This window comes from Ochotona princeps, chromosome 21, assembly GCF_030435755.1.
Source record: "Ochotona princeps isolate mOchPri1 chromosome 21, mOchPri1.hap1, whole genome shotgun sequence".
Classification (NCBI taxonomy): Eukaryota; Metazoa; Chordata; class Mammalia; order Lagomorpha; family Ochotonidae; genus Ochotona; species Ochotona princeps.
Window position 1 is genome coordinate 26943766 of NC_080852.1, and position 26165 is coordinate 26969930.

General features: G+C 46.2%; 1 protein-coding gene across 3 annotated transcripts in view; it reads right to left on the reverse strand.

Annotated features, from left to right (window-relative positions):
• Positions 1-4902: 4902 nt before the first annotated feature.
• ARIH2 (ariadne RBR E3 ubiquitin protein ligase 2) overlaps positions 4903-26165 on the reverse strand; it is a 52409-nt gene continuing 31146 nt past the window's right edge. For all 3 annotated transcript variants that reach the window (XM_004581442.3, XM_058679062.1, XM_036497493.2), the window contains 13 exons: positions 25470-25537; positions 20195-20258; positions 18491-18641; positions 17708-17829; positions 14711-14820; positions 13345-13462; positions 12348-12398; positions 12236-12257; positions 8364-8515; positions 7470-7613; positions 6859-6927; positions 5574-5657; positions 4903-5366 (listed from right to left, as the gene is read on the reverse strand). In XM_004581442.3, coding sequence (XP_004581499.1) covers positions 5295-5366; positions 5574-5657; positions 6859-6927; positions 7470-7613; positions 8364-8515; positions 12236-12257; positions 12348-12398; positions 13345-13462; positions 14711-14820; positions 17708-17829; positions 18491-18641; positions 20195-20258; positions 25470-25537 — 1227 coding nt within the window. In that variant the 3' untranslated portion in view covers positions 4903-5294. The remainder of the gene's footprint in view (positions 5367-5573; positions 5658-6858; positions 6928-7469; positions 7614-8363; positions 8516-12235; positions 12258-12347; positions 12399-13344; positions 13463-14710; positions 14821-17707; positions 17830-18490; positions 18642-20194; positions 20259-25469; positions 25538-26165) is intronic.

Consider the following 26165-nt stretch of genomic DNA (forward strand, 5'->3'; position numbering starts at 1 on the left):
AATGACATGTAAAGGCTGCTAAGGAACTGTTTCCTATTCCCGTTGAGGACTGTTCACATTGCTGGCAGCTTGTCTTTCAATTCAGTCTAGTCTCAAGTCTCCATTTCTAAATGCAGCACAGACAAGTCACAATTTCCAGAATCATACATGTCTCAAGTTTACTGATAAAAACACTCCAGTTCTGGTTAGCACTAGGGGTCCCACAGGCTTTTGGTATCAATGGAATTAGTGACGAGCCCATTTCCCAAAAATATTTGATGTAGCATAATTAAATTAGCATTGCAACTCTCATGGGCCTTAACCTATTTCACTCAATTCCTTTCTTCTCCCCTTGTAGTAGGCTGGTGAACGAAGGCAAGCAGGCTGCAGAGAAGAAGCTGACCATCCACTGTTTTCCACCATGGGAATTTCACATGATACAGCAAAAAGGTATGCCTCTGAGACCATGGTAGTCGGCCCCAGTGGCTGATAGCCACAACTACTAAACATAGGTGTTTGCCAACCTGTTTTTTTTTGTTCTGTTTTGTTTTAATGACTACTTTTGTGTTCTCTACCTCTTTGTATTTTTTTTAGATTTATTTTTATTGGAAAAGCAGATATACAGAGAGGAGAGACAGAGAGGAAGATCTTCCATCCGATGGTTCACTCCCCTTGAAGCTGCAATGGCTGGAGCTGAGCCAATCCAAAGTCAGGAGCCAGGAGCTTCTTCTGGTTCTCCCAAGCGGGTGCAGGGTCCCAAAAGCTTTGGGCCGTCCTCGACTGCTTTCTCAGGCCACAAGCAGGGAGCTAGATGGGAAGTGGAGCTTCTGGGATTAGAATCGGTGACCCATACGGAATCCCGGTGCATTCAAGGCAAGGACTTTAATCACTACACTATTGCGCTGGGCCCTAACCTGTGTTCTAATATGCATCACAAAAACTGGACTTGTTACTGATGTAATGTCGGGGCTTTTAATTGATCGGGATGATACTCTGCCGGCTCTACCTTCAGACCAGAGATGGTCTCCCCAAGAAACCGTTGAACTTGTCTGGACAATAAGATGCTAGACTTCATGCTTGGAAGATGCTTGCAATGAAAGAATTTTAGCTGAATTTGAACTGTGGTGGTGCGGCAAGGTGAAGGAATCCACCATGGGGGAGGGGTGGGGGAATCTCAGTGCCTATAAAACTGTGTCACATAATGCAATGTAATCAATAAAAAATAAAAGACTGGTCTTCTCCATAGTTTCCAACAGTAAGGCATTTTAGTTTGCCATGTTTGTTTTGGAAAGATGTTTATTTTTATTTTTTTTTTTGTTCTGTTTTGTTTTTTTAAAGATTTATTTTTATTACAAAGTCAGATATACAGAGAGGAGAGACAGAGAGGAAGATCTTCTGTCCGGTGATTCACTCCCCAAGTGAGCGCAATGCCCGGTGCTGTGCCCCAGTGCATTGGGCCGTCCTCAACTGCTTTCCCAGGCCACAAGCAGGGAGCTGGATGGGAAGTGGAGCTGCCGGAATTAGAACCGGCGCCCATATGGGATCCTGGGGCGTTCAAGCAAGGACTTCAGCCACTAGGCCATGCCACCGGGCCCAAATATTTATTTTATTTTTATTGCAAAGTCAGATACACAGAGCAAAGGAGAGTCAGAGAGGAAGATCTTCCGTCCGATGATTCACTCCCCAAGTGACCGCAGTGGCTAGAGCTGCACCAATCCGAAGCCAGTAGCCAGGAGCTCGTCCGGGTCTCCCATGTGGGTGCAGGGTCCCAAGGCTTTTAGCTGTCCATGACTGCTCTCTCAGGCCATAAGCAGGGAGATGGATGGGAAATGGTGCTGTCGGGATTAGAACTGGCATGCATATGGGCCCCCTGCGGTGGCCTATCGGCTAAAGTCCTCGCCTTGAATGTACCAGGATCCCATATGGACACTGGTTCTAATCCCGACAGCCTCGCTTCCCATCCAGCTCCCTGCTTGTGCCCTGCGAAAGCAGTCGAGGATGGTTCAAAGCCTTGGGACCCTGCACCTGCGTGGGAGACCCGGAAAGAAGTTCCTGGCTCCTGGCTTCAGATAGGCGTAGCACCAGCTGTTGCGGTCACTTTGGGAGTGAATCATCGGACGGAAGATATTTCTCTGTATCTCTCCTCCCCTCTGTGTATCTGACTTTGCAATAAAAATAAATCTTTAAAAATAACTGGCATCCATGTTATTCCAGTGCGTTCAAGGTGAGAACTTTAGCCGCTAGGCTGCCATGCTGGGCCCTATGAGCAACACTTCTTTGATGTTCAGCAGGTAGTCAACATTAGCACTTCCATTTCTTACTGGAAGGCTAGACCATGCATCTTCTGCACACCACTGCATGCCCAGGTGCTAAGAATGGGGCTTGGTTGGGCCCGGCATTATGGCCTAGCGGCTAAAGTCCTCGCCTTGAATGCACCGGATCTAATCCCGGCAGCTCCACTTCCCATCCAGCTCCCTGCTTGTGGCCTGGGAAAGCAGTTGAGGACGGCCCAATGCATTGGGACCCTGCACCCGTGCCGGAGACCCGGAAGAGGTTCCAGGTTCCCGGCTTCGGATCGGCGCGCATCGGCCCGTGGCTCACTTGGGGAGTGAATCATTGGACGGAAGATCTTCCTCTCTGTTCCTCCTCCTCCTCTCTGCATATCTGACTTTGTAAAAAAAAAAAAAAAAGAAAAAAAAAAAGAAAAAAAAAAAGAAAGAATGTGGCTTGGCACAGCAGAGGTCCAAGCTGTGCAGGTTGGAGTGGCACAGGCAACAAAGGAAGTCTCCTTAGCCCTGTTTGTGCTGCCCACAGCTCTGGGATCCTTACATTGCTCCTGAGCTATCTGGACTCAATCTGTTGCTACTCTTGACACCACCGATGGAAATTCCTCTGGTCTTATCTGTTTCCTTCACTCATGGGATTAACCCTCCAAACACTTCTTGTTCTTGCCCCAAGTTATTTCTTCATGGACCACCTGACTCTTGGGAAGCCACAACTCCCTCTCCCATACTTCCCAGCCCCTGCTCTGCTCACTCTGCAGGTCCAGAGGTGTCTCAGTGGGGCCTGGGGCACTTCCACCCATCCCATGCCAGCAGCCTGGCTCACCAGTTGTGAGCAGCCATTCAGCCTGCAGCGAGGGAAGGGAGAGTGACCGTGACCCAGATGCTCCACTCCCTTCCTTAAGGCCCACATGAAAGTGGCCTATGCCCAGATCGCTCAAAAGGGAAGGAGGCCCTCATCCCAGGCTCACTGACCACGTCCTCTGGTGGCCTAGGAGGCAATGTGGACCCTTTAAAGAAAGACTACACACATCTTTATAATCAGAAACTTACAATTTATTTTGAATAAACTACTCAATGTTGAGCAGATGACATTGCCTCATATAACTTTCTCTTTGAAGAAAAACAAAGAAACATGAATTCATGAAAACACTACATCTCTTTCTCTTCCACCCTCTGGAGGGCAGAATGCTTCTGCCCGATTTTTCCCATCATCTTCCTGAAAACACGAGCAGAAGACAGCCCCTGGGGGCACTCCAGGAAGCACCCCACAGAAGGCCACAGTCGGTAGGGACCACAGGCGAAGCAAGTACAAGAGATGGCAGCCACGCAGTGCTCCAGGTGGGCAGGGTGGGACCTGAGCAGAGGGCTGCACCTGTGTCATGTGCAAGCGAAGTGTGCACTGAAAGGCTCCAGACCCCAGGTTATTCCAGCACAGCACAGCATTCACACAGACACCCGCCCCTGGGCCCAGCAGGCTCTCCCAGTATCCGGTGTGCTTCCTCTGTTCTATGCTGGGTTCCCAGACCTCAATGCTACCTTGTTCCTGTCCACTGCACAGTCCCTCCTTCCCTCAGAGGAAGCGAAGAGAACATCTGAAGGGGTGGAGAGAGAACTCAAGGCCAGCCACACGCCCAGGACCTCCAGTCACAGCTGCCCTTTTTCTTCAAGAATGATTCAAGTTTTATAACTTACTGGAGGTGAGGATGTAGGAACCATCCAGAATTTCCAACAGTGTTCACAGATCTCAACAGCTCTGCCAGTTTGAGTGGTGGCACTGAACAAGTTCACAGACCCAACATTCCAAAGGCCCACAGGACCAGGTTCAGGACAGGCAGGACAATAGGCAAAACACTGGTTCTTTGTAATGGACTGTGCTAACGTCTGTTCTTTCCTCCGGCCAGCTGCTTGCTCACAGGCTGAGCTACAAACTGGGGTCCTGCCGGTCTGAGGTTCCAAGACCACAGAGGCGGTGTCCTCCACTAGCTACATATGGGCACAGAAGAACATACCCTGTTCCCCAGCAACTGCTGAGCAGAGTCCAGAAAACAGAAAAACAACTTGTGTAAGCCTGGCCAGGAAGGCCCATGCTGTGAGAGGGCACACTGAACTCTGATCCTGATGCCGGCCAGGGGAGACTACCGCAACGGGCCCGATGTAGCTGCACATGCCTGGTCAAAGTGATATTTGAATTCTGGCAAAAAAAGAAGGGTCCAGGGTAAAGTAAGTGTGTTTTGGAGAGCTCCCCTGAAAGTGGATTTATATGGAGAGGAAAGGAAGCACCGTGCTGAACCTGTGTCCTTGTGTGTGGAGAAGACCATGCTCTGTGCTCTCTGTGGGATGTGTACCTGGGAGCCAGATCCAGGCACAGCCACTTTCAAGCACAAACAGAAACCTAGACAGCAGCGCCAGAGGTGATGACATGCCATGGCAGGAAGGCCCAATGTGACTCTGTGACCATAAGCAGGCCTCCTCAGCCCCCACCATTTGCCATCCCCACCTTCCCCTGGGATTCCAATGATGGATAAACCCTTGAACCAGGCTAGCAAGGGGCACCCTGGGGCCCAGGTGCAGCAGCAACCTTTTGAGGCAGCTTGGTGGGCAGCATACATTACAGTCTAAGCAAAATAGCTAGAGGGTCAAACACTCCAATGACAATTTATTTTTAAAAAGGGCTTTGTGTTATCCTATGGTTTGTCTTTTGTTGTTGCTGTTGTATAATTGTACAACTCTGAAAATTACGTAAGTTGTAATGATCTAATACTATTAATAGCCATTCAGAAAAAATTCTCCCTCCCTCCCAACAACCATCCAGGGGGAAGTGAAAGTCCTGAAAAGAGGCCAATTCAATATGGCCTCTACCCTGGTAGAAACAAAAAGCAAAAAGATGAGAAGAAAACAGAAATTGACTAAGAAGTGTTGCCAGTGTCTCTCAGGAGTGGGGCCCTGGCTGTTGCCGGGGTAGTGAAGGGCAGAGCCTGTAGCGTGCAGCATGGCAGCCACATCTTCACCCCAGCACGTTCACGTCCCAACTTAGGTGTCGTGGAAATCTTTGAGCAGGGTTCTTCTCCGCTGCTCCGCTATGTGCATCTGGTTCTCCAAGTCCTGTGTTGGGGAAATGAGCAGGGTAGAGGTTCCGCCTAGTCCTGAAGCAGGGAGGAACCCCAGAATACCTGCCATGACAGGGAGTCCAAACAATCACAGCTACTGCCCTCCCCAACCTTCTTAGCAGCAGCAGCAGCAGCTTCAGCACCAACGCCAGCACCCTGTGCCGATGCCACCTGCCACGCCTGTGGGACAGCAGGAACTTACCCCTCGGTCATAGCTGTCAGCACGTTCCACTTTCCAGGAGAGGTTTTCGATCTCTGCCTCTAGCTGAGCCTGCTGGTATTCAAACTGTATGGGGGTGGGGGGTAGGGAAGGAGATAAAGAAGAGGGAGCTATAGTCAGGCAGAGGTAGCTGAGGGCACAGGCAGCTCCACACAACCTTGACACTGTCCTTGGACAACAGTATTAACTCCCTATACCAGAGTCAGACTAAAGGTTACCCAGCAACAGGCAGTAAGCCTGGGAGCTGACACTGGCTAAGATGCCTGTATCCCACATGGGGTACCTGGGCTCAGCACCCAGCTCTAGCTCCTGGTACCCGCCAAAGGGATGCTGGGAGGCAGACAGGCATGGCTCAAGGAGGTGGGCCTCTGCCATGCATGTGGACAATCTGGACTGAGTTCTCTGTTATGGCTTTGATTCCAGCCAGGAGTTGCTGTGGACATATGAGAAGTCAACCAGTTAATGAAAGAAAGAAAAGAGAAAGGGCTATTTGAAGAAGCTGGTTGCATGGCACAGCCACACTCACCCTCTATGTTCAAGGAAAGACCAAAATTTGAACTGTCCCTGTATGTTGGCAGCAAGAGGAAGCTACCAATACACAGGGAAACAGACACTAAAAAACCAAGCCAGAATGGGTTTCTTATGGACACTGTTTTATTTTTTGATCCCTCTACAAATCAAACACCTTAAAAAAATATTCTACTCATTTGCAGTGGATAATGGCTCAAGTGCTTAGGTCCCTGCCATCCATTTGGTGGACTTAGATAGAGTTCCTGGGTCCTGGCTTTGGCCCTGCCAAGCTCAGCTGTTGTGGTCATCTGGGAATTAAACTGGTAGATAGAAGAGGTCTCTCAATCTTGTCACTTTGTTTTTCAAATATACACATATTAAAAAACAAAAACAAAAAACAAAGAGCACTGAACAGTCCAATAAATGATTAAGCAGTAACAAATAAATAGTTCTAACAATCAAAGACTATATATATCATCATATGTAATTTGAAAAAGCTGGAAAATGTCAATGGTGGCCATTTCTTTTTGGAGAGATTATGTATGAAATCAAGTTTTTCTGTTTTCCAATATTTAAATAATAACTGTAAATTACTTAAAACATCAACCTGAATTTACTTAGGCACATGCATGCCAATGTTCCCCCAGAAGCCATACAGTTTTTTCAGGGTCTGTCCCTGGCTTTCCTGTGCAGTGCTGGGGAGAAGGGCACCTCCGAGACTAGCCCGCCAGGGCAAGCAGGGACAGTTTTGCCTTACCAGCTTCTTCCTGGGTCCAGACTCCATGTAGTAGGCATACGGATAGGTGTATTGCAGGGTGTATCGACACTACAGGAGGAGAGAAGAGAAGAGACCTTTGTGATTCTAACCTACCTGTAACACCTCAGGTGGTGCTTACAATTCTTGCCCCACCATGCGGAGTAACCTGGCTTCATAGAGAAGGGATTGAAAGAAACAAAGCCAAGTCGAAGATATGACCTGGGGCAAGACACTGAGTAAACTGAAACCAGAATGATCCTAGAACACTCCCTACCCCATTCCTTTCGCAAACCATGAAAGCACTGCTACAATGCCTTTCCCCTCTTGAGGTGTACAGGGGTCCATACACTTATCTCAACACTTGTCCCAAGACAACCCTTGCATTTTCCTTTGTGAGATGTGGGGATGGGACAGAAGGAAAAGAGCTCTGGTACTGCCTACAGGCAGCTGCTGTCTGTCATGGGCACAGTGCAGGGAAAGGGACCCCTTGAAGAGAAGTGTGTCAGGGTGCCAAACACCCTTCAATCCCCACAAGGCTACCCAGCCTAGGAAGTCTGCCCTGACAGGGCCAGGAAATGCAGTGGGAATCCCAACAGCGAGATGGTAAGTACCTTGGCCAAGAGCTTGGCAGCATTCTGTAGATATTGCCAGTCGATCCAAGTCCCTAGATTGTTCATAACCCTCTCTTGAATCTTTTCGTGGATGCGCTGGTATGTCTGTGCTTCTAGCTGCAGGCTTTTGTTGTGGTTTTCCCACTAGAAAACAAAGGAAGGAGAAAACTGCAGAACTCTTGGCAACATACAGAGGACAGACCCATGGCTGGGAGGGTATGGCCACAGACCCCCTCAAACTCAAGGGGAACAAGGGTGTCCTTAAATGTGCACTCTAACCCACAACAGCAGCTGTTTGTGTGTCAGGTCACCCCACCACATGCAGGCAATGGGACTCTCTTTCCCCCGACCCCAGTCTGTTGTGTTTAAGACCAACTGTCATCCGCTGTAATGTATGAAGGGTCTCCCTGGGGAAAATCTTTCTTAACTAACAACAAAGTGGACGGGCCAGTGTTGTGATATAGTGGGTTAAACTGCCAGCATACAGATGCCAGTCTGTGTTTCAGCTGATCTATTTTCCTACTAGAGGCCTGGGAAAAACAGTGCAAGGTGGACCAAGTGTTGTTTGAGCCCCTGCACTCACAGAGTAAACTCAGGTGAAACTCCTGCCTTTGCCCCAGCTCAGCTCTCGCCATTGTGGCCATCTGGGGAGTGCAACAGCAGATGAAAGATATCTCTATCTCTCCCTCTGTAACTGTTTCAGAAAAAAGGCATGGGGGAGCAAAAAAATTATCTAATGGCCTCTCACTGTCCTTCAGTTCATCATTTAACTGAAGTCAGTATCCGTGACTTCCTGCCAGGAGTTCCATTGCCAGGCAGGCTCAGACAGGCTCAGGCAGGCTCAGGCTGCAGTCAGCCCACCATACCGGGGCAGCCACAGGAAAGGATGCCTACCCTCTCAAAGTAGAACAAGTACTTCTTGAGGGCCTCCCTGGCCTGGGCCTGTTGGCTCTGGTTCACAATGTCAGGATTCTCCTTGTACCGACTGCACTCATAGTATTCACTGCCATGCGTCTTCCAATCTCCCAGACACATCCAGCAGAAGTCTGCACAGAACAAAGGGAGAATCACTTACACCCGTAAGATGAACACACAGTCCTCCAAGGTAAAGGCAGTGGGATGGACACACTCTGCTCTGGAGGCGTCACCTGACAAGAACTTACCAGGTTCACCTCCTTCTAGAGCGAACAGCAAATCCTGCTATCCCTGCAGCCTGTCCTTGCTCTCAAGAGCAGAATCAACTATTCTGCATCCCATTAGCACATGTGCTCTGCACCTTACTAATTCAACACAGGTGTACAGGCAGGTGCTGACTACACCAAGACCATGGGCCTTTTGCATCAAAGCCACGCAGAGGTAGAAACTTGTCCAAATGAGGTCCACCTGGTCACATAAAACACAGCATCTGTACACATCCCATCTCCCACCCTCTAATAATTGATTTAGAAATATTTCTGTACACAAACTGGAAATAAAGGCATTTCCCCCTTTCTTAAAAAAATTTATCTATTTGAAAGAGGAGAGAGAGGGAGGGAGGAGGAAAAGCATATGTGTGCATTTGCATTCTATCCTTTCGTTCACTCAAAATGCCAAGGTTGGATCAACATGAAACCAGGAGACTACACTTCATTTGGGCCTCCCATATGAGCTGTAGGCACGCAAGCTTCTGGCCCATCTCTTGCTGGGTTCCCAGGTGCATTAGCAGGGAGGTGGATCAGAAATGAAGCATCCAGTACTCACACACATACGATGCCAGCGTTCCCATTAATTCACTGTACCACCATGCCAATCACACCCTCCCCCCATATGGGCACAGTGATGGAGTAGGGATAGTAAGATATCCATTTTCTATAAGTGGTTCACTCTCCAGATGGCTTTTAGCAGCCAGGGTTGGGCCAGGCTGAAGCCACGAGCCAGGAATTTCATCCTGGTTTCCCACTAGGCAGAAGCAGCCCAGGCACCTGGGCCATCTTCTGCTGTGTTCCCAGGTGCAAGAGCAAGAATTGGAATGAGAAGCAGAGCTTTGGGGACTCAAATCAGAACTCCAGTATGGCGTTGCAAGCACTGTAAGCAATGATGAACCTGCTGTGCTACAACGATGGCCCTTTCCTTCTGCTTTGTAAAGAGCACAATTAAAACATACAGAGGGGCCCAGCATGGTAGCCTAGCAGTTAAAGTCCTCGCCTTAAATGCCCCAGGATCCCATATGGGCACCGGTTCTAATTCCCATCTAGCTCCCTGCTTGTGGCCTGGGAAAGCAGTTGAGGACGGCCAAAAGCTTTGGGACCCTGCACCCGTGTGAGAGGCCTGGAAGAGGCTCCTGGCTCCTGGCTTTGGATTGGCTCAGCTCCAGCTATTGCAGCTGCTTGGGGAGTGAACCATCGAATGGAAGATCTTTCTCTGAATCTTCTCCTCTCTGTATATCTGCTTTTCCAATAAAAATAAATAAATCTTTAAAAAAAAAAAAAAAAAAAGCACAGAGGCACTCAGCAATTCAAATTTAGAATGATTTTGCTTCCAAACTAAGAAAGCAAAAAGGAAACATATAAGCTACTTCATAGATGCTATATACATGCAAATAATCTCTAAATGGTTTCCGCAGCCTAGTGGAATGCAGTCAACCATAGTTTGCTTGTTACGCCCAATATGTAGTTGCATATAATGTTTCGGTAGTGACTGTGACAGTGAGAGGTAAACTGCTCCAGGTTCATACTCATAACCTTGCTGACTTCACAGAGAAGCTCTTAGGCTGTAGGTAATTTAAAGCCAAACCCAGAGACTCAAGGGTCATCCCACATTTCCTAGGAGCCTCCCTCTCACAATGGCAACCCTGTTCTCCTGCTTTCCAGCAACTTGGTGCTTGCCATTATTTCAGAGAATAACACACTGTTCAGCTCTTTTGCTTCCAGAAGTATAATTACACAGTAAAGTAAGGATCTGCAGTTAACCATGCCTCTTGATGGATGAGATCGACTGGGGAAAGGCAAATGAAGAAATTCTCAGAAACCGAGCATGGGCTGGGTCCTGGAGTCACCCTTCTTCATAAACTGTGCACATTATGCACTTTTCTGTCTCATTCACACAGAAGAAACAGGCCACTATCTTTGCTCCAAACCTCAGCTACTGTTCCTATCTGGAACCTGGCAATGTCCATTTGATCACAGTAGGCTCCTAGGAACAGGATCAGCCTAGGCCCTTACTAAATGACACTCTCAGGGTCTCCTGAGACTTCTGAAGTAACTATTAACATACCTACATGGGGGCCTGACACAGTAGCCTGATGGCTAAAGTCCTCGCCTTGCAGGCAACAGGATCCCATATGGTTGCCGGTTCTAATTCCAGCGGCCTCATTTCCCATCCAGCTCCCTGCTTGTGGCCTGGGAAAGCAGTCGAGGATGGCCCAAAGCCTTGGGACCCTGCACCTACATGGGAGACCCAGAGGAGGCTTCAGGCTCCTGGCCTCGGATTGGCTCAGGTCCGGTCGTTGCAGCCGCTTAAGGAGTGAAATGAACGGACAGAAGATCTTTCTGTCTCTCCTCCTCTGTGTACATCTGACTTTCCAATAAAAATAAATAAATCTTAAAAAAAAGAGAGATAGCTACATGGGGGAATGTATTTTTCATGGAATAAAATTTTGTATCCTCACTTTAGTGGCAGGAAGAAAAATAAAACCAATAGCTCAAGCAATATAAACTGCTCCTGATAGATGGGGAGACCCAAAAAACAAACAAAACCCACGCTGAATATTTTATAAAACCTCAAGAAAAAATTAATATTTTGCTACATCTTGTAAAATCCAAAGGTCCTTAGGATGGGTCCTGCTGTAACGATGCTCAGTCTGTGTTAGTGTTTAGCTTCCAAGCTTGACTGTTTTCTGAGAATGAACATCCTAGAAGGCAGCAGGTACTCAAGTACTTTGTTTCCCGCCACCCACATAGACAAAGATGCCGCTCCCAGCTCCTGGCTTAGGTCTTATTCAACCTTTGTTGTTGCAGCCATTTGTAGAGTGAACGAACAGGTAGAATATTTCTGTCACTGTCTTTCAAACAAAATGAAAATACACATAAGTGGAAAAGTAAGAATGAATCTATAAATTAGAATAGCTAAGACTCATGCTACTTACCAATCATGACAAAAAGAATAAAAAGAACACAGTAACACCTTCTTGGATGACTGAGGATCAAGAGGGTCACCCCAATCTTGACTTCTATGTGTGTCAGCCAAGGTGGCAGAGGAGAGGAATCAAAATATCAATTAAGAAAAAAAACAAGAGGAGGTTGTATGCTGCTTATGACCACTGTACAGGAAATGAGGTTCCCGTTGGCTATGTCATTTCATTTCAACAGGATTGAAAAGACGATCAGCAGAGACCCAAGCTCAAGACCTACAGACTGGGCCCAGAGCAGTAGCCCAGTAGCTAAAGTCCTCTTCTTGCATGTGCCAAGATCCCACATGGTGCTGGGACTTCAGCGACACTGGTTCCCATCCAGCTCCCTGCTTGTGGCCTGGGAAAGCAGTCGAGGATGGCCCAAAGCCTTTGGACCTTGCACCCACGTGGGAGACCTAGAAGAGGCTCTGGACTCCTAGCTTTGGATTAGTGCAGCTCCAGCTGTTGCGGCCTTTTGGGGAGTGAATCAGCGGACGGAGTATCTTCCTCTCTGTATATCTGACTTGCCAATGAAAATAAATCTTAAAAAAAAAAAAAAAAAAAAAAAAAGACCCACAGACTATGCTACTGGGCCTTCAGCGTCAGGCCTGGGACTCACCGTGTTTACACTTGGAGCATTGCTGTCAGGGGGAAAAAGAAGAGAACATGTTAAGGGAACGTTGACCAAAGGCTCCATGTCACACATGCAAAGCGCACAGGCATCTGCTCACCATGTGATTGCAGCCTCCATTCTTCTCGATGCAGATGTTGCACTTGGGACACTGAGGAGACAGAAGGGCGCCATTAGGCTCACGCACCGTCAGGCTGGTCCTAAGACAAATTACACAAAGCTCCTGGTACCCGAGCCCAGCAGCTCATCGTGCAAGCACGTCTGGGGAAGAGCATCTCACTTAAGTGTGGCAGGACGCTGAGGCTGGAATAGCAATTCAAGGGAATGAGGTCAGCACATTTGGCTCTGAAACACTTCAAGCACCAGCCGAGCCCCACTAAGTCACGCACCATCTGTCCCTGCCATGAAGTTGCTCAGATGATTCAGAAGGCCTTCCCACTTAGGAGCAGAGCCAGAAAAGCACAAGACCTGCCACGCTGGATTAAGGCCTGGTCAGCTTGCCCGGACTTCTGCTTCCAGAAGAGGATAAGGAAGCCACCACGAAGTTGCTCTCACTCACTGGACAGACTGGCAACCCCACGCAGCCAGGGACTGCAGCAGCAAGCCTCAGGTTCTGTCTGCTATTGCCATGAACTAGATTAGATTTAATGTCACGGTTGTAGTCATGAGGGAACTAGCTCAGCAAGACACTGGCATGGAGAGCAGCAGCTCCTAGAACCTGCAGGCCACATGTTCCCACGGGAAGCTTCAAAGAAAAAACTGGGCAGGTGTGGGTTTGGATTATAGCCTTGTCATTCTAAGGGGAGATATTAACTACCTCTTTCCCAGGCTGTCAGGGTCTTGGTAAGCATTCTAATTAGTTCTCCTTAGGGTCAAATTGTTTCCAGTATCCTGGCATTTTATTAAAATCAATGTCCTCATTGCATCCTAGATAAGTTGCTGCCAACTGGCCAGTCTGAATGAATGAACAGGGAACCACACTCCCCAGGGAGGGCCCTGGACTTGGCTTGCAACACTATCAGACGACCACCCCCAGGGCATGGCCCTGGGCAGAGCTAAGGAAGGCAGATCCCTGATGGGAAATATTCAGTCCTTACGTCTTTAGTGTGGGCACTAATGTAGTTGGCCGTTTCAGAGTCGTCTGCACACTTCGTGAGCCATTTCCGGATTGTGGCGCAGTCTGTGGGGGCGTGATACATCTGACGACACTTGAAACTTAAAATTGGAAAAGAAAAACATTCAAATAATAAAATCAGAGTCTCATGTTTAAAAATGTCCTTTTGTCCAAACCTACAGATCCTGAATTCAAGCTTTACAAGGAGTCCTCTCTCGAGGCCTGTTGGACCTTTATTAACAGAATAGTAAGCACCCGTTAGTACCTGAACATCTCTTCAACCTGAGCTCTTCAAAGGTGTTTTCAATCCGCCCACATGGCGTGATTCTGTTTCACTGTGTGTGGTGTTAATGCAATAGAAAAGGCCATCACACTCAAAGCCCAGCCTCAGATGAGCTCTCCCAGGACTGCAAGTCTCACTTCCCCTCGCCAGCCAATCATGCTCACAAGGGGCATGAATGCCAAAACTGCTCCATCTGTAGTGTTGTAACACGTATTTTGACACTCCTGGTGTTAGGCTCCTGTGCTCTCAGGCTACCTTTGACCCAAATCCACAATAGCATTATACTCATAGCAAAGGCCCTCAGGCATAAGGCCAAATACAGGCTGCAGAAAAATTCAAAATGTGGACAAAGGCAAAAGTGCAACTACATCAATTATTCTTAATGCTTGGTAGGCCACATTATGCAACAATGTCTTAAAAGGTAGGTATGCACACACATCCTGTTTTCCATAGAGCTTCCCTGAAACCCTTCTGAGGAGCACAATTAGGACAGACTTGGACCCGAGTCATGGCTCTGCAACTCAAATTTACCTGGTATACTTCAACTTTCCAACCTAGAACATACTGTTAATGACAGCACCAATCATACATTGCACTAATGCAAGGAACGTGATTGGGATATTGTCTTTCTCCAGGGAAATCCTCAGTATACTTTATTCCCATGACATTTACTGAATGAGGTAAGCTTGAGTAGATACAGAACACATTTATGAATTACAGTTTTGCAAAAATCAGTCAAGACAGCAAAAGATTAAAATGTTGAAGCTTGTATGTATGTGAATTTTCTGTGTAGGCAGACACCTACACAGATGACCTCTGGGCCATGAGTAGCACACACAATGTCAGGTCTTCTCCAAGAATCTGCACTCACACATCTCCAGACGAACCGTTTACCAAACACCTTGTGCAAATTGTGCTGTGAAGCACACACTTGAACACTGGGAGACCTGCTCTTCTGGCTCTGACACCCTCTGTCCACGCCTCTCCCACACAGAACAGCAGCAGGAGTCCTTCAGTGGAGGTGGAAACGAGCCCAGTACTGCCCAGAGCTCACACTCACTCTTACCAGAAGACCTCGTTGCACCGATTGCACTGCACTCGGCGAGCCTTAGGTTCCTGCACTCGAATAACCATGGGGCAGTCTGCACCAGGGCACAGCTGGAGTTGGTAATGACTCTGTGAACATCACGGGAAAACAATGAGGACATGCCGTTGTTGCAGCCTCCAAATTAGACCCCCGCCGCCAACTGCTCAAATGCCCTGTGGTTTTCCAACCGATGATATGTATATCAAAGGAATATATAAAATCAATCAGGAAGACCAGACATTTGCCAATAAGGAAGCCGCTGAATCTGGTTTAAACCAGGTAGTGGGGGCAGAAGCTATAGCACAGTAGGTAAAACCACCATTTGTGATGATAGCATCCCTTTTGGGCACTGGTTCAAGTCTTGGCTGTTCAACTTCCAATCCAGTTTCCTGCTAATGGCCTGGGAAGGCAGTGGAGTATGGTCCAGCCGCTTGGGCCCCACATGGGAGACCTGGAGGAGGTTACTGGCTCCTGCTCAGCCCAGTTCCAGCTGTTGCAACCATTTGGGGAGTGGGCTGGCAGATTAAAGATCTTTCTCTGTCCCTGCCCGCCTTCCTATAACACTGGTTTTCAAATACATAAATCTAAAAATTCAAAACAAAACAAAAAAACAAACAAACAAAAAAACCCAAAACCCAAAAGGGTCGTGATTCACTAGAATGATCTAAGGTTGGACCCGGCGGCGTGGCCTAGCGGCTAGGGTCCTCGCCTTGAACGCCCCGGGATCCCATATGGGCGCCGGTTCTAATCCCGACAGCTCCACTTCCCATCCAGCTCCCTGCTTGTGGCCTGGGAAAGCAATAGAGAACAGCCCAATGCATTGGGACACTGCACCCATGTGGGAGACCTGGAAGAGGTTCCAGGTTCCCGGCTTTGGATCAGCACAGCACCGGCCGTTGCGGCTCACTTGGGGAGTGAATCATCGGATGGAAGATCTTCCTCTCTGTCTCTCCTCTCTTTATATCTGACTTTGTAATAAAATAAATAAATCTTTAAAAAAAAAACAGAATGATCTAAGGTTATATTACAAATTAGAACACAGAACTCTATCTGTTCAATGAATATGCATATTGATTAGGGTGGGAAAGAAACGCAGCTTAATCAGCTGTGCACGAGACAACTCTTAGCTTACACCAGGTCTAGTCCTGGTCGCCATGGCCAGGAGGGGAGTAAACCTAGAAGGTGAAAAATCTCTGTCCCCTCACTCTTGTGTGTTTCTGCCTTTAAAAAAGCACATAGAGCTCGGCATGATAATGCAGAGGTTAAGGTCCTCGCCTTGAACGCATCAGGATCCCATATGGGCACCGGTTCTAATCGCGGCAGCTCCACTTCCCATCCAGCTCCCTGCTTGTGGCCTGGGAAAGCAGTTGAGGACAGCCCAAAGCTTTGGGATCCTGCACCTGCATGGGAGACCTGGAAAGAAGTTTCTGGCTGCTGGCTTCGGATTGGCACAGCACCGGCCGTTGTGGTCACTTGGGGAGTGAATCATCGGACAGAAGATCTTTCTCTCTGTCTCTCCTCTCTGTACATCTGCCTTTCCAATAAAATAAATCTTAAAAAAAAAGAAAGCATATAAACAGCACCTGGTGTTGTAGTCCACTGGCAAAGCCTGCTTCTTGCATGTGCCAGGATCCCATATGGGCACTGGATTGTGTCCTGGCTGCTCCACTTCCCTTCGAGCTCCCTCCTTGTCCCCTGGGAAAGCAGTTGAGGACAGCCCAAAACCTTGGGACCCTGCACTCAGTGGGAGACACAGAAAAAGCTCCTGATTAGCTCCGCTCTGGCCATTGTGGCTAGTTGGGGAGTGAACCAAAAGATAGAAGATCTTTCTCTCTGTGTCTCCTTCTCTCTGTAAATCTGACTTCCCAATGAAAAAAAAAAAATCTAAAACAAACAAAAAATTAAAACAAAACAAAAAACAAAACAGCAGTCCTTTCCTCTGATTTGAGTCACAAAGTAAAATGAAAGAACAGCAATTCTTGAAATACCTGACTGACATGAAGCTCTTGTTGAAGCAACTGCATATATAAGGTGGAAATACCTTGCTACATCCTACATAAGAGAAACCTCAAGACCCTAGGGAGCTAAAATAATGGGTCAAAAGTCACAACCAAGACCTGGAAATCTCACAATGGTTTTTCTAACCCCAGTGACTGTTTTTCACTATACTGCAGTGGTTTTTCAAAAAGTCAAAATTAGAGAGAGAGAGAAGTCTTCCAACTGCTGATTTACTCCCCATGTGGCTGCTATGGCCAGGGCTGAGCTGGTCAGAAGCTGGGAGCCAGGAGCTTCGTCTGGGTCTTCCACATGGGATCAGGGGCCCAAGCACTTGAGCAATTCTGTGCTACTTTCCCAGGCCATTAATACGGAGCTGAATCAGAAGTAGAGTTGCCAGAACACAAACTGGCACCCATGTGGGATGCTAGTGCCATGGGCTAAGGATCAGCTTTGTATGCCATTGTTCTGGCCCCTGTACTGTTTTCAAACTCTTTTAAAGCTATGGAGCTCCTTTTTTATTTTTTTTTAAAGATCTATTCATTTTTATTACAGCCAGATATACACAGAGGAGGAGAGACAGAGAGGAAGATCCTCCATCCGATGACTCACTCCCCAAGTGAGCCGCAACGGGCCGATGCGCGCCGATCCGAAGCCGGGAGCCAGAAACATCTTCCAGGTCTCCCACGCGGGTGCAGTGTCCCAATGCACTGGGCCGTCCTCAACTGCTTTCCCAGGCCACAAGCAGGGAGCTGGATGGGAAGTGGAGCTGCCGGGATTAGAACCGGCGCCCATATGGGATCCCGGGCCTTTCAAGGTGAGGACTTTAGCCGCTAGGCCACGCCGCCGGGCCCGGAGCTCCTTTTTGAAAGGACAGTATTTAATGGCATATTTAGTATATTTGGTAAGTAAGAAAGGTGACTATGTGATGCAAGGTAAATCCACAAAGATGTAGGGCAGAACAAGAGAGTGTGGTCATACCTCCACATAGTCCCTGAAGAGGTAGCGCCTGTATTTGTCTCTCAGGTCTTCATTGGGAAGCAAGGGATACACAAAGTCCTCTGGTGTACGAAGGGGACAGTCCTGAGCCATACAAGAGACTCCTATTGAACAAAAACATCCTGCTGGACAACTGTGTTGTAGAAGCCCCAGTAACAATAATCTTGGCCACTGTATTAAACCAACAAATTCAGATTCTGTAAGAAACTTTTTAAGCAGCAGAATTTATTTCAGGAGGAAATTAATGAACATTTTTGCAGTGATGCAGCTAAAATATATCTTAAGTAGTATACATATCAATAACATTACTAAATCATAAAATATTAAAAATTGTTGTATAAGGCTAATCAATTTAGTTTTTGACTTTTAATATTATGTGTACATGATCATCACTAATGAAAACTAAATATTGTTAAGTCATAGAATACTCCTATAATTAGAACATCACATTTGATTTGTGCTGTTATCTAAATGATAGCAATCTCTCCTGCATATTACTGATTCACAGCTACTACTTGGAGAATCAACATATATAGGCAACTTAAAAATGACTAATTAAAAGGGGAGAGAACATGGCTTTGCCCACCTACAAGTATTTACAACCAAAGTCTTCAACTTTCTCATTTTGCAGAGGATTTGGGAAGACTCTGCTACAGCTTGGAAACCTCCAGGTCTGACAATATAAACCTAATCAGGCCTAGAAGGAAGATACAATCAAGGGTAACACTTGATGCTCCATGTTCAGAAGTTCTGTGGCGGACTCACCCACGCCCACGCCATCCTTGACAAGCACTGAGCAGTGCTGCTCCCAGCAGCTGCGGCAAAACTGGTGCTGACAGGCCAAAGACAGCAGGTTTTCCTTCCGTACAAACTGCATACATACTGCACAATGGTGGGGGGGATGAGAAGGGGGGACCTGGGGAGAAGCAGAGGCACATGAGCCAAAACGAGGCTGCAGGTTGGGAGGGGCACAGGGTGCCTCATCAAGTGGGGGTATATGATCCTGAATTCCAAGTACACTGAACACAACGCACACACCAAGAAGGCTTCATCAAACAGGTGGCACCTAAGCTGGGCATATATATCACTAGGATTCAGGGCACAGAAAATGGTAATAAAAATGTTCCATCGAGGTTTATAAGGTCAAGGCTGAAAACTCAGGCTTTCCTAATTGCTGAAGCCCTGGGAGGTCATTTTACTCCAACTTTTTTTTGGAGGGTCTTGAGTTCCCTTTGTGAGCAAGTTGCCCTGCTCAGCACCATAGAGTTGCCCACCAGCAAGTCAGTCTCAAGCACACGGGCACAATGGTCGAAGAAAAGAAGTGTACTCTCGTTTATACAAGGTGCTGCAGAAAACCTTTCTTTTATTAGGCTGTGGAAATCACATAGTGACCTAAGCTCCCATCATCCCTTAACAGTACTTCCAATATGGATCTCATTCAAAAAATACAGAGGGAATGTATGTTCTGAATGGCCTAGTGGCTAAAGTCAGTGCCTTGAATGCACTGGAATCCCATATGGGTGCCGGTTCTAATCCTGGCAGCTCCATTTCTCATCCAGCTCCCTGCCTGTAGCCTGGGAAAGCAGTGGAGGACGGTCCAAAGCCTTGGGACCTTGCACCCATGTGGGAGACCCGGAAGAGCTGGCTTCGGATCGGCAAAGCACTGGCCGTTGTGGTCACTTAGCGAGTGGATCCTTGGACAGAAGATATTTCTCTCTGTCTCTCCTCCTTTCTCTATATATCTGACTTTGCAATAAAAATAAATAAATCTTTAAAAACACACACACAAAAAAGTCAAGTCCAGAGACCGGTGCAATAGCGTAGCAGCTAAAGTCCTCGCCTTAAACGTGCCAGGATCCCATATGAGGGCCAGTTCTAATCGCAGCAGCTCCACTTCCCATCCAGCTTCCTGCTTGTGGCCTGGGAAAGCAGGTGAGGACGGCACAAAGCCTTGGAACCCTGCACCCACATGGAAAACCTGGAGGAGGCTGCTGGCTCCTGGCTTCAAATTGGCTCAGCTCCAGCTGTTACAGCCACTTGGAGAGTGAATAATTGGATGGAATTTCTTCCTCTCTGACTCTTCTCCTCTCGTATATCTGCCTTTCCAATAAAAATAAATAAATCTTTAAAAAATAAATAATCTTTAATAAATAAACAAACAAACTAATAAAAGTCCATTCCTACCAGAAATGACAGGGACATAATCTAGAGATCCCGGCCAGAGAAGATAGGAGCAGTCAGAGCAGTTATGCAGAGACAGAAGGTAAAGCTGGAGAGGACCTTCCACCAGACAATGGCGTGCAATCTATCCATCAGGAACAATGCCAGATTTTAACAAAAACGGAAGACTCAGGCCTATACTGAACAAAATTTCAGGGCCTATTGTTATAAACAAAGCAGAGATGGTTCTGCACGTCACGACAGAAGGTAAGTGATGGGGAAAGTCTTACTTGAGTAGGGGACACTTACATGTTTTGATGGATGAGGCTGAACTCGAGCTTCTACAAGCAGCTGAGCAGAATTGGATTTGTATCTACAAAACAAAAAGCAGAAATACAGGGAATCAGAAGCTGAAGATACCTTTTTGCTTAGAACAGCATGGACCACTCTGTTGTGGTCACACTAAAGTATCTGTGTCTAATCTCCTCTCCTCACAGAACCAAGCTTCTTTTTCCTTCAGGACAAAAACTTCTGTATGTTGCAGGTGTTCTCCCTAGAGGTTAAGAAGCTGGCTAAGACCCTTCCCACCCTAATCAGTAGTCTACATAGGCATGCATCCTTCTCAATCATGTAAGAACCAACCTTAGAAAAAGAAACAAACAAGAAAACCAACAGTAGCTGACTAACACAGCTGAGTCTTATACTGGAGCTCTAGGCGCCAAATGTGGTTCTGCTCTTAGCTCCAGCTTTTTGTTAATTCGGACCTGGAGAGGCAGTGGTGAATGTCTCCAGTGGTCGCACCCTTGCTGCCCATGTGAGAGACCTGTCACCTAGCTTTGGCTGGCTGATCCAGTCCTGCCTATTGCACGCTGTCTCTCTACCTTGCAAATGAATAAATAAAAAACAGTAAGATTCGCATTTCAACTTTTTAGCTCGCAATTGGTCTAAGAGAAATAACCCTGGTTCAAAGGCACTGAACTGTAAGAAAAATGGTTACGATGGACTAGATCTGCTTTGAAAGCTTAGCTGCAATATCCCAAGAAACAATTCTGTCTTCAGAATAGGATAGAATTTCTCAAGACACATAATGGTAAAAAAAAAAAAAAAAGTGCTATTTTAAAAAATACACTACCAAAAACACACTATACATTTATTAACTTCAAGCCATGTCATAAACTAGAAAGTAATTCCATATAACTGGCAAAGGATTAGGAGTGACAGAAAAGGAAAACTTTTTAAGACAACCCCTGGTCCCTACTGCCAGGGGTTCTTGGCTGCCCCTACTTGAGCCCTATCAACATCTTGGTGGGGGAAGAAATCCCTTAACCACCCTCCCTTTTTGTTCCTCCTTTCCTTTGTTCCTGTGACACGTTAAGCTCTGTGAGGTTTTCCTGGTTCATGTGTTTTGGAGGGTTTGGAGTGGAAGGGGTTCAGGACTCCTCTGAGCTAGAGTGAGATAAGGGTCTGGGAAGCATGTCCCTTGGGGATCCTCAAGGTCCCTTTTGTTGGGGGGGGGTGATGGTTTGGATTTGAAAGGTTGTGGGAGGTGCTCTTGGGAGGGGCAGAAGCTGAAATTGGATGGTCCCTACTACCTGCTCCCCCATGAGTTTGCAGCCCCTTGCCAGCAACTTCCCACATTTTTAAAAAGATACTTTGATTTTTTTCAAATCTGTACAGCAAGAGCAACTTTTTCTAGCAAATAAAAATGAAAAAAATGCAGGGGAAAAAAACAAAAATGGGAAAAAAACAAAAATGGGTAAAAGAGTTAACTGGTATTAGAGGGTGGCACAGACACCCATTACACAGAAAAATCTCCTTCACAACTAGGGACACTGAGAATGATTAAATACTAGTTATACCTATCAATTGTAAAATTAAGTCAGAGAGTAGGAGCAACACTCAAATAACATTAATGTAAGTATGAAGTGATACGACCACTTTAGAAAACAGTCCGGCATTATCTAGTAATGTTGAAGATAGCACACACACTGTCGCTGCTCAGCCCTAGAAAGTTCTGTGGCACCAGAAGACACCTACCCGAGTTTGCAGAGCTGCATTACTTTAGTAGCAAGGCTAAAAATCCACAACTCTTTATTGACAGGAGGCTAAACACCCTTTGACAGAATGACAAAATGGAACTATGTTACTTTAAAAGCTAAAGAACACACACAGCGTAATTCCAGGTTTATCATATTCCAAAAATACACAAATAAAAGATATAATTTAGGAGTAAGTAAGAAATTGATCAACACTGATTTCAAGATACCAGGTGCCTTAGAGAATGAAGAACAGGAGGCAGCCAGGAAAGGACTGTCATCAGAGGCCTCGGAGCAAAGGTGAGGGTGTCTTATTTGAGGACACCAGGGTGCTTACTTTATTATTCCTTAAAGCTGACATACATGACATACACTTAAAAAGAAAATACATGATCTTGGAGCCAGCACCATGGTGTTCTGTGTACACTTCTGCCTGCAGCACCAGTATCCCATACGGATGGCAGGTCAATTCAAGGCTATGCCACTTCTGATCCAGCTCTCTGCTACAGTGCCCAAGAATGCAGTGGGAGATGACCCAAGTACTTGCATCCCTGCACCCATGTGGGAAACCTGAAGAGAACCCTGGCTCCGGAACAGCCCAGCTGCAGTCACTATGGTCATTTGGGGAGTTAAGATTGGATGGGATCTTTTTATCTTTGTCTTTTCTGCTCTAACTCTGTCTTTCAAATAAATAAGAACTTAATTCCATTATGGAATAAGGTGAGGCATAAATACATTAAAAACTAAAAACAAGGGCAAGCATTTGGCAAAATGACTGGGTCACTGCTTGGGCTATCTATACCCCAAGTCCAAGTGCCTTTAAGTCCTAACTCTAACTGCTAAAGGCATTCTGTGAGGCAGTAAGAGCTGGCTCATGAACTAGGTCCCTACCATCCACATGGGAGACCTCAACTGAGTTCTGAACTCCTGGCTTCAGTCTGGCTCAGCTCTAGCTATGGGCATTCAAGGAGTGAACTTGAAGATGGGAGGTGTTTCCCTTTCAAAAGAACAAAGAAGAAAGTAAATAAAAGTACTACACAAAAGCAAGGTAATCACATTTTCAAAATAGGATTTGGAACAAAAAGCAATTATGTCTTGGGGTCAATGTTATGGTGCAGCAGCAAGTCTAAGGTCACCTGCAATGCTGGCATTCTACATGGATACCTGCTCATGTCTCAGCTATTCCATTTCTGATCTAGCACCCTTTGGAAGTGCCTGAGTCCCTGCTACTCACATGAGAGATGTGGAAGAAGCTCCTGGTTCCGGACTGGTCCAACCCTGGCCACTGCAGCCACCTGAGGGGTGAACCAATGCAGGTGTACTCTCGCCCTCTAACTCTGACTTCCAAATAAATACATGTATTTTTTTTATTTTAAAGATTTATTTTATTTTTATTACAAAGTCAGATATACACAGAGGAGGAGAGATAGAGAGGAAGATCTTCCATCCGATGATTCACTTCCCAAGTGAGCGCAATGCCCGGTGCTGTGCCGATCCAAAGCCGGGAACCTGGAACCTCTTCCGGGTCTCCCACGCACGCGGGTGCAGGGTCCCAATGCATTGGGCCGTCCTCAACTGCTTTCCCAGGCCACAAGCAGGGAGCTGGATGGGAAGTGGAGCTGTCGGGATTAGAACCGGCGCCCATATGGGATCCCGGGCCTTTCAAGGTGAGGACTTTAGCCGCTAGGCCACGCCGCCGGGCCCAATACATGTATTTTTAAAAAGCTAAAATCTGTGTCATCTAAGTGATTTATCTGGAATGTTTTAACTATTCTCATTGAAAAGATCCGTTTTATTCTAGTTCCTGCTCCAGTATTCTAAATATCATTAACCATTCAAATCTTTATGCTAGAACCTGGGTGGAGATTAGAATTACATTCCAGGACCTGGCTTGAAAGTTCAGTGGCTAAATCCTCACCTTGAATGCACTAGGATCCCTTACGGGCACCAGTTCATGTCCCAGCTACTCCACTTCCCATCCAGCTCCCTGCATGCTGCCTGGAAAACAGGGGAAGATGGCCCAAAGCCTTGGTAATCTGCACTCGTGTGGGAGAACCACAGGAGGCTCAAAACTCCTGGCTCTGGATTGGCTCGGCTATGGCTGTTTTGTCACTTGCAGAGTGAACCAGTGGATGGAAGGTGTTTCTGTCTCTCCTTTTCTCTGTAAATTTGCCTTTACAATAAAAATAATTCTTAAAAAAAAAAAAAAAAGAAAAGAAAAAATAATTACACTCCAGTTTCTGAGTATAGCACAAGAATGCAATTGGTCAGTCAGGCCTCTGCTCCTTGTCTAAGTGGTGAGCTACTCTGGCACATATGGCCACATTTGTCGTGTTTTGCCCAGAGAAGAAAAGGCATGGTCTTCCTCTGGAGATAAACAAGTGGAAGCACACCATAAAGAGAAAGGAAGCTGGAGTTACTAGTGTTTTCCACATAGATCAGTTTGGCTCCCAAGAGGTAACTGGATAATGTCTGAAGATATTTTTTGACTACCTATGATTTTTTTTTAAACAATTTTTTTTTTAATTTTTATTGGAAAGTAAGACACACAGAAAGGATCAGGGACAGAGAGGAAGATCTTCCATCTGATGCTTTACTCCCCAAGTGGCCCCAATGGCTGCTTCTGAGTCAATCTGAAGCCAGGAGCCAGGAGTTTCTTCCAAGTCTCCCACGCAGGTGCAGGGTCCCAAGGCTTTGGGCCATCCTCAACTGCTTTCCCAGGCCACAAGCAGGGAGCTGGATGGGAAGTGGGAATGCCGGGATTAGAACTGGCATCCATATGGGATCCTGGCACATTCAAGGCAAGGACTTTAGCCGCTAGGCTACCATGCTGGGCCCAAATACATAAGGACTTATACATGCCACTGCTACAGATACGCAGCAGGCAGAGTCCAAGGCACTACCCAAATATCCTAAATTGCACTTCACAGCAAGAATTATCCCAAAGTGGCCACAGTTCAGAAGAGAAGAAACCTTAACAGAAGCATATGACTTTGAGGGTGAATGCAGGAGAAAGGGCCCCTCTTCCAACAACATCCAAGACACCCTGACACTTTACGGCTGCGCTTAAAGAGCTCTGTTCTGGAGCAGGCAGAAACAACACTCCAATGTCCTGCTCAAAGATGTGATGAATGCCATACAGCAGCAGATCTCTGAAGGAACTATGCCCTGGATTATGATGCACTACTCATCTGATAAATCCAAGAGAAATAACAAGATGTTGGCAAGTGCTAAGTACAAGGGCACTGATTAAGTCTTGAAATTTGAAGTAACTTCATTGCCCAACAAAAGTTTGGAAAAAAAAAATCAGGAACATCTAGTAGGACAAACTACTAAGGTAGCATTAAAACTGCAGAAGAATATGCTGAAGAAGTGGGAAAATGTTCACAATATATTAAGGATGTACAATACAAATCCAGGGCTTAAAAACCGTAATAGGCTTATTGGAAAACTATGCTCCAAAACAAACAAACAATAATCACCACTGGGTGCAAGGGCAGAGAGGAGAGCTACAGGCAATGTCATCTCCCCTCTCCCAAATGCCTTACCTGTCCAAAATCTCTGAGACTTGCCAGTGGAAATTAACTAATATAAGTTTAGCAACTGAATGAGATACCTAAAATGAAGAAGAAAAAAATCAAATTATAACTGTAGTTTCTTTGAGAGTACTCCACATTTTTGAGAAATGCATACATTCATGTCTATGTCAGGCCCAGGTTTGATTTTCAAATTCTTCCTTCTGATTCTGTTTTGTTTTTCAAGTCGATAATCTTATCAAATTTAAGATTTTACAGATCTCTTGATTTTCTATTTTCATTTCATCAATAGCCTTTCAACAAAATCAGTTTCATTTGAAATTTCAAAGTTACTCCTTTTGTAATAAACAAAAATGTGGCATCCAACATAAACAAAAGAACTGTGGGTTTCCCAATGTGGTACACAAGGGAATTTCAAAAAGTTCTTGTAAAAATGAAACTAAAAGATAAATTAGCTTTGCTGCAAAAATTTTAAAATCCAATCATGGTTTTTTCATAACATGTAATTTCCACTAATTTTTTTGACTCCTTTATGGTCGGTTCTCTAAAACTTTTTGTAACAAAATGAACCACTAATCTCAGTTTTACACAAACTTTTTGAAGTACCCTCTGTATTTTCTCAGGTTGCTTTAGATGGCACAAGGAAACACACCTATAATTTCTTTAGGTCTGCTACTTGCAGAACACTGTCAGGCCAGAACCTCTTTA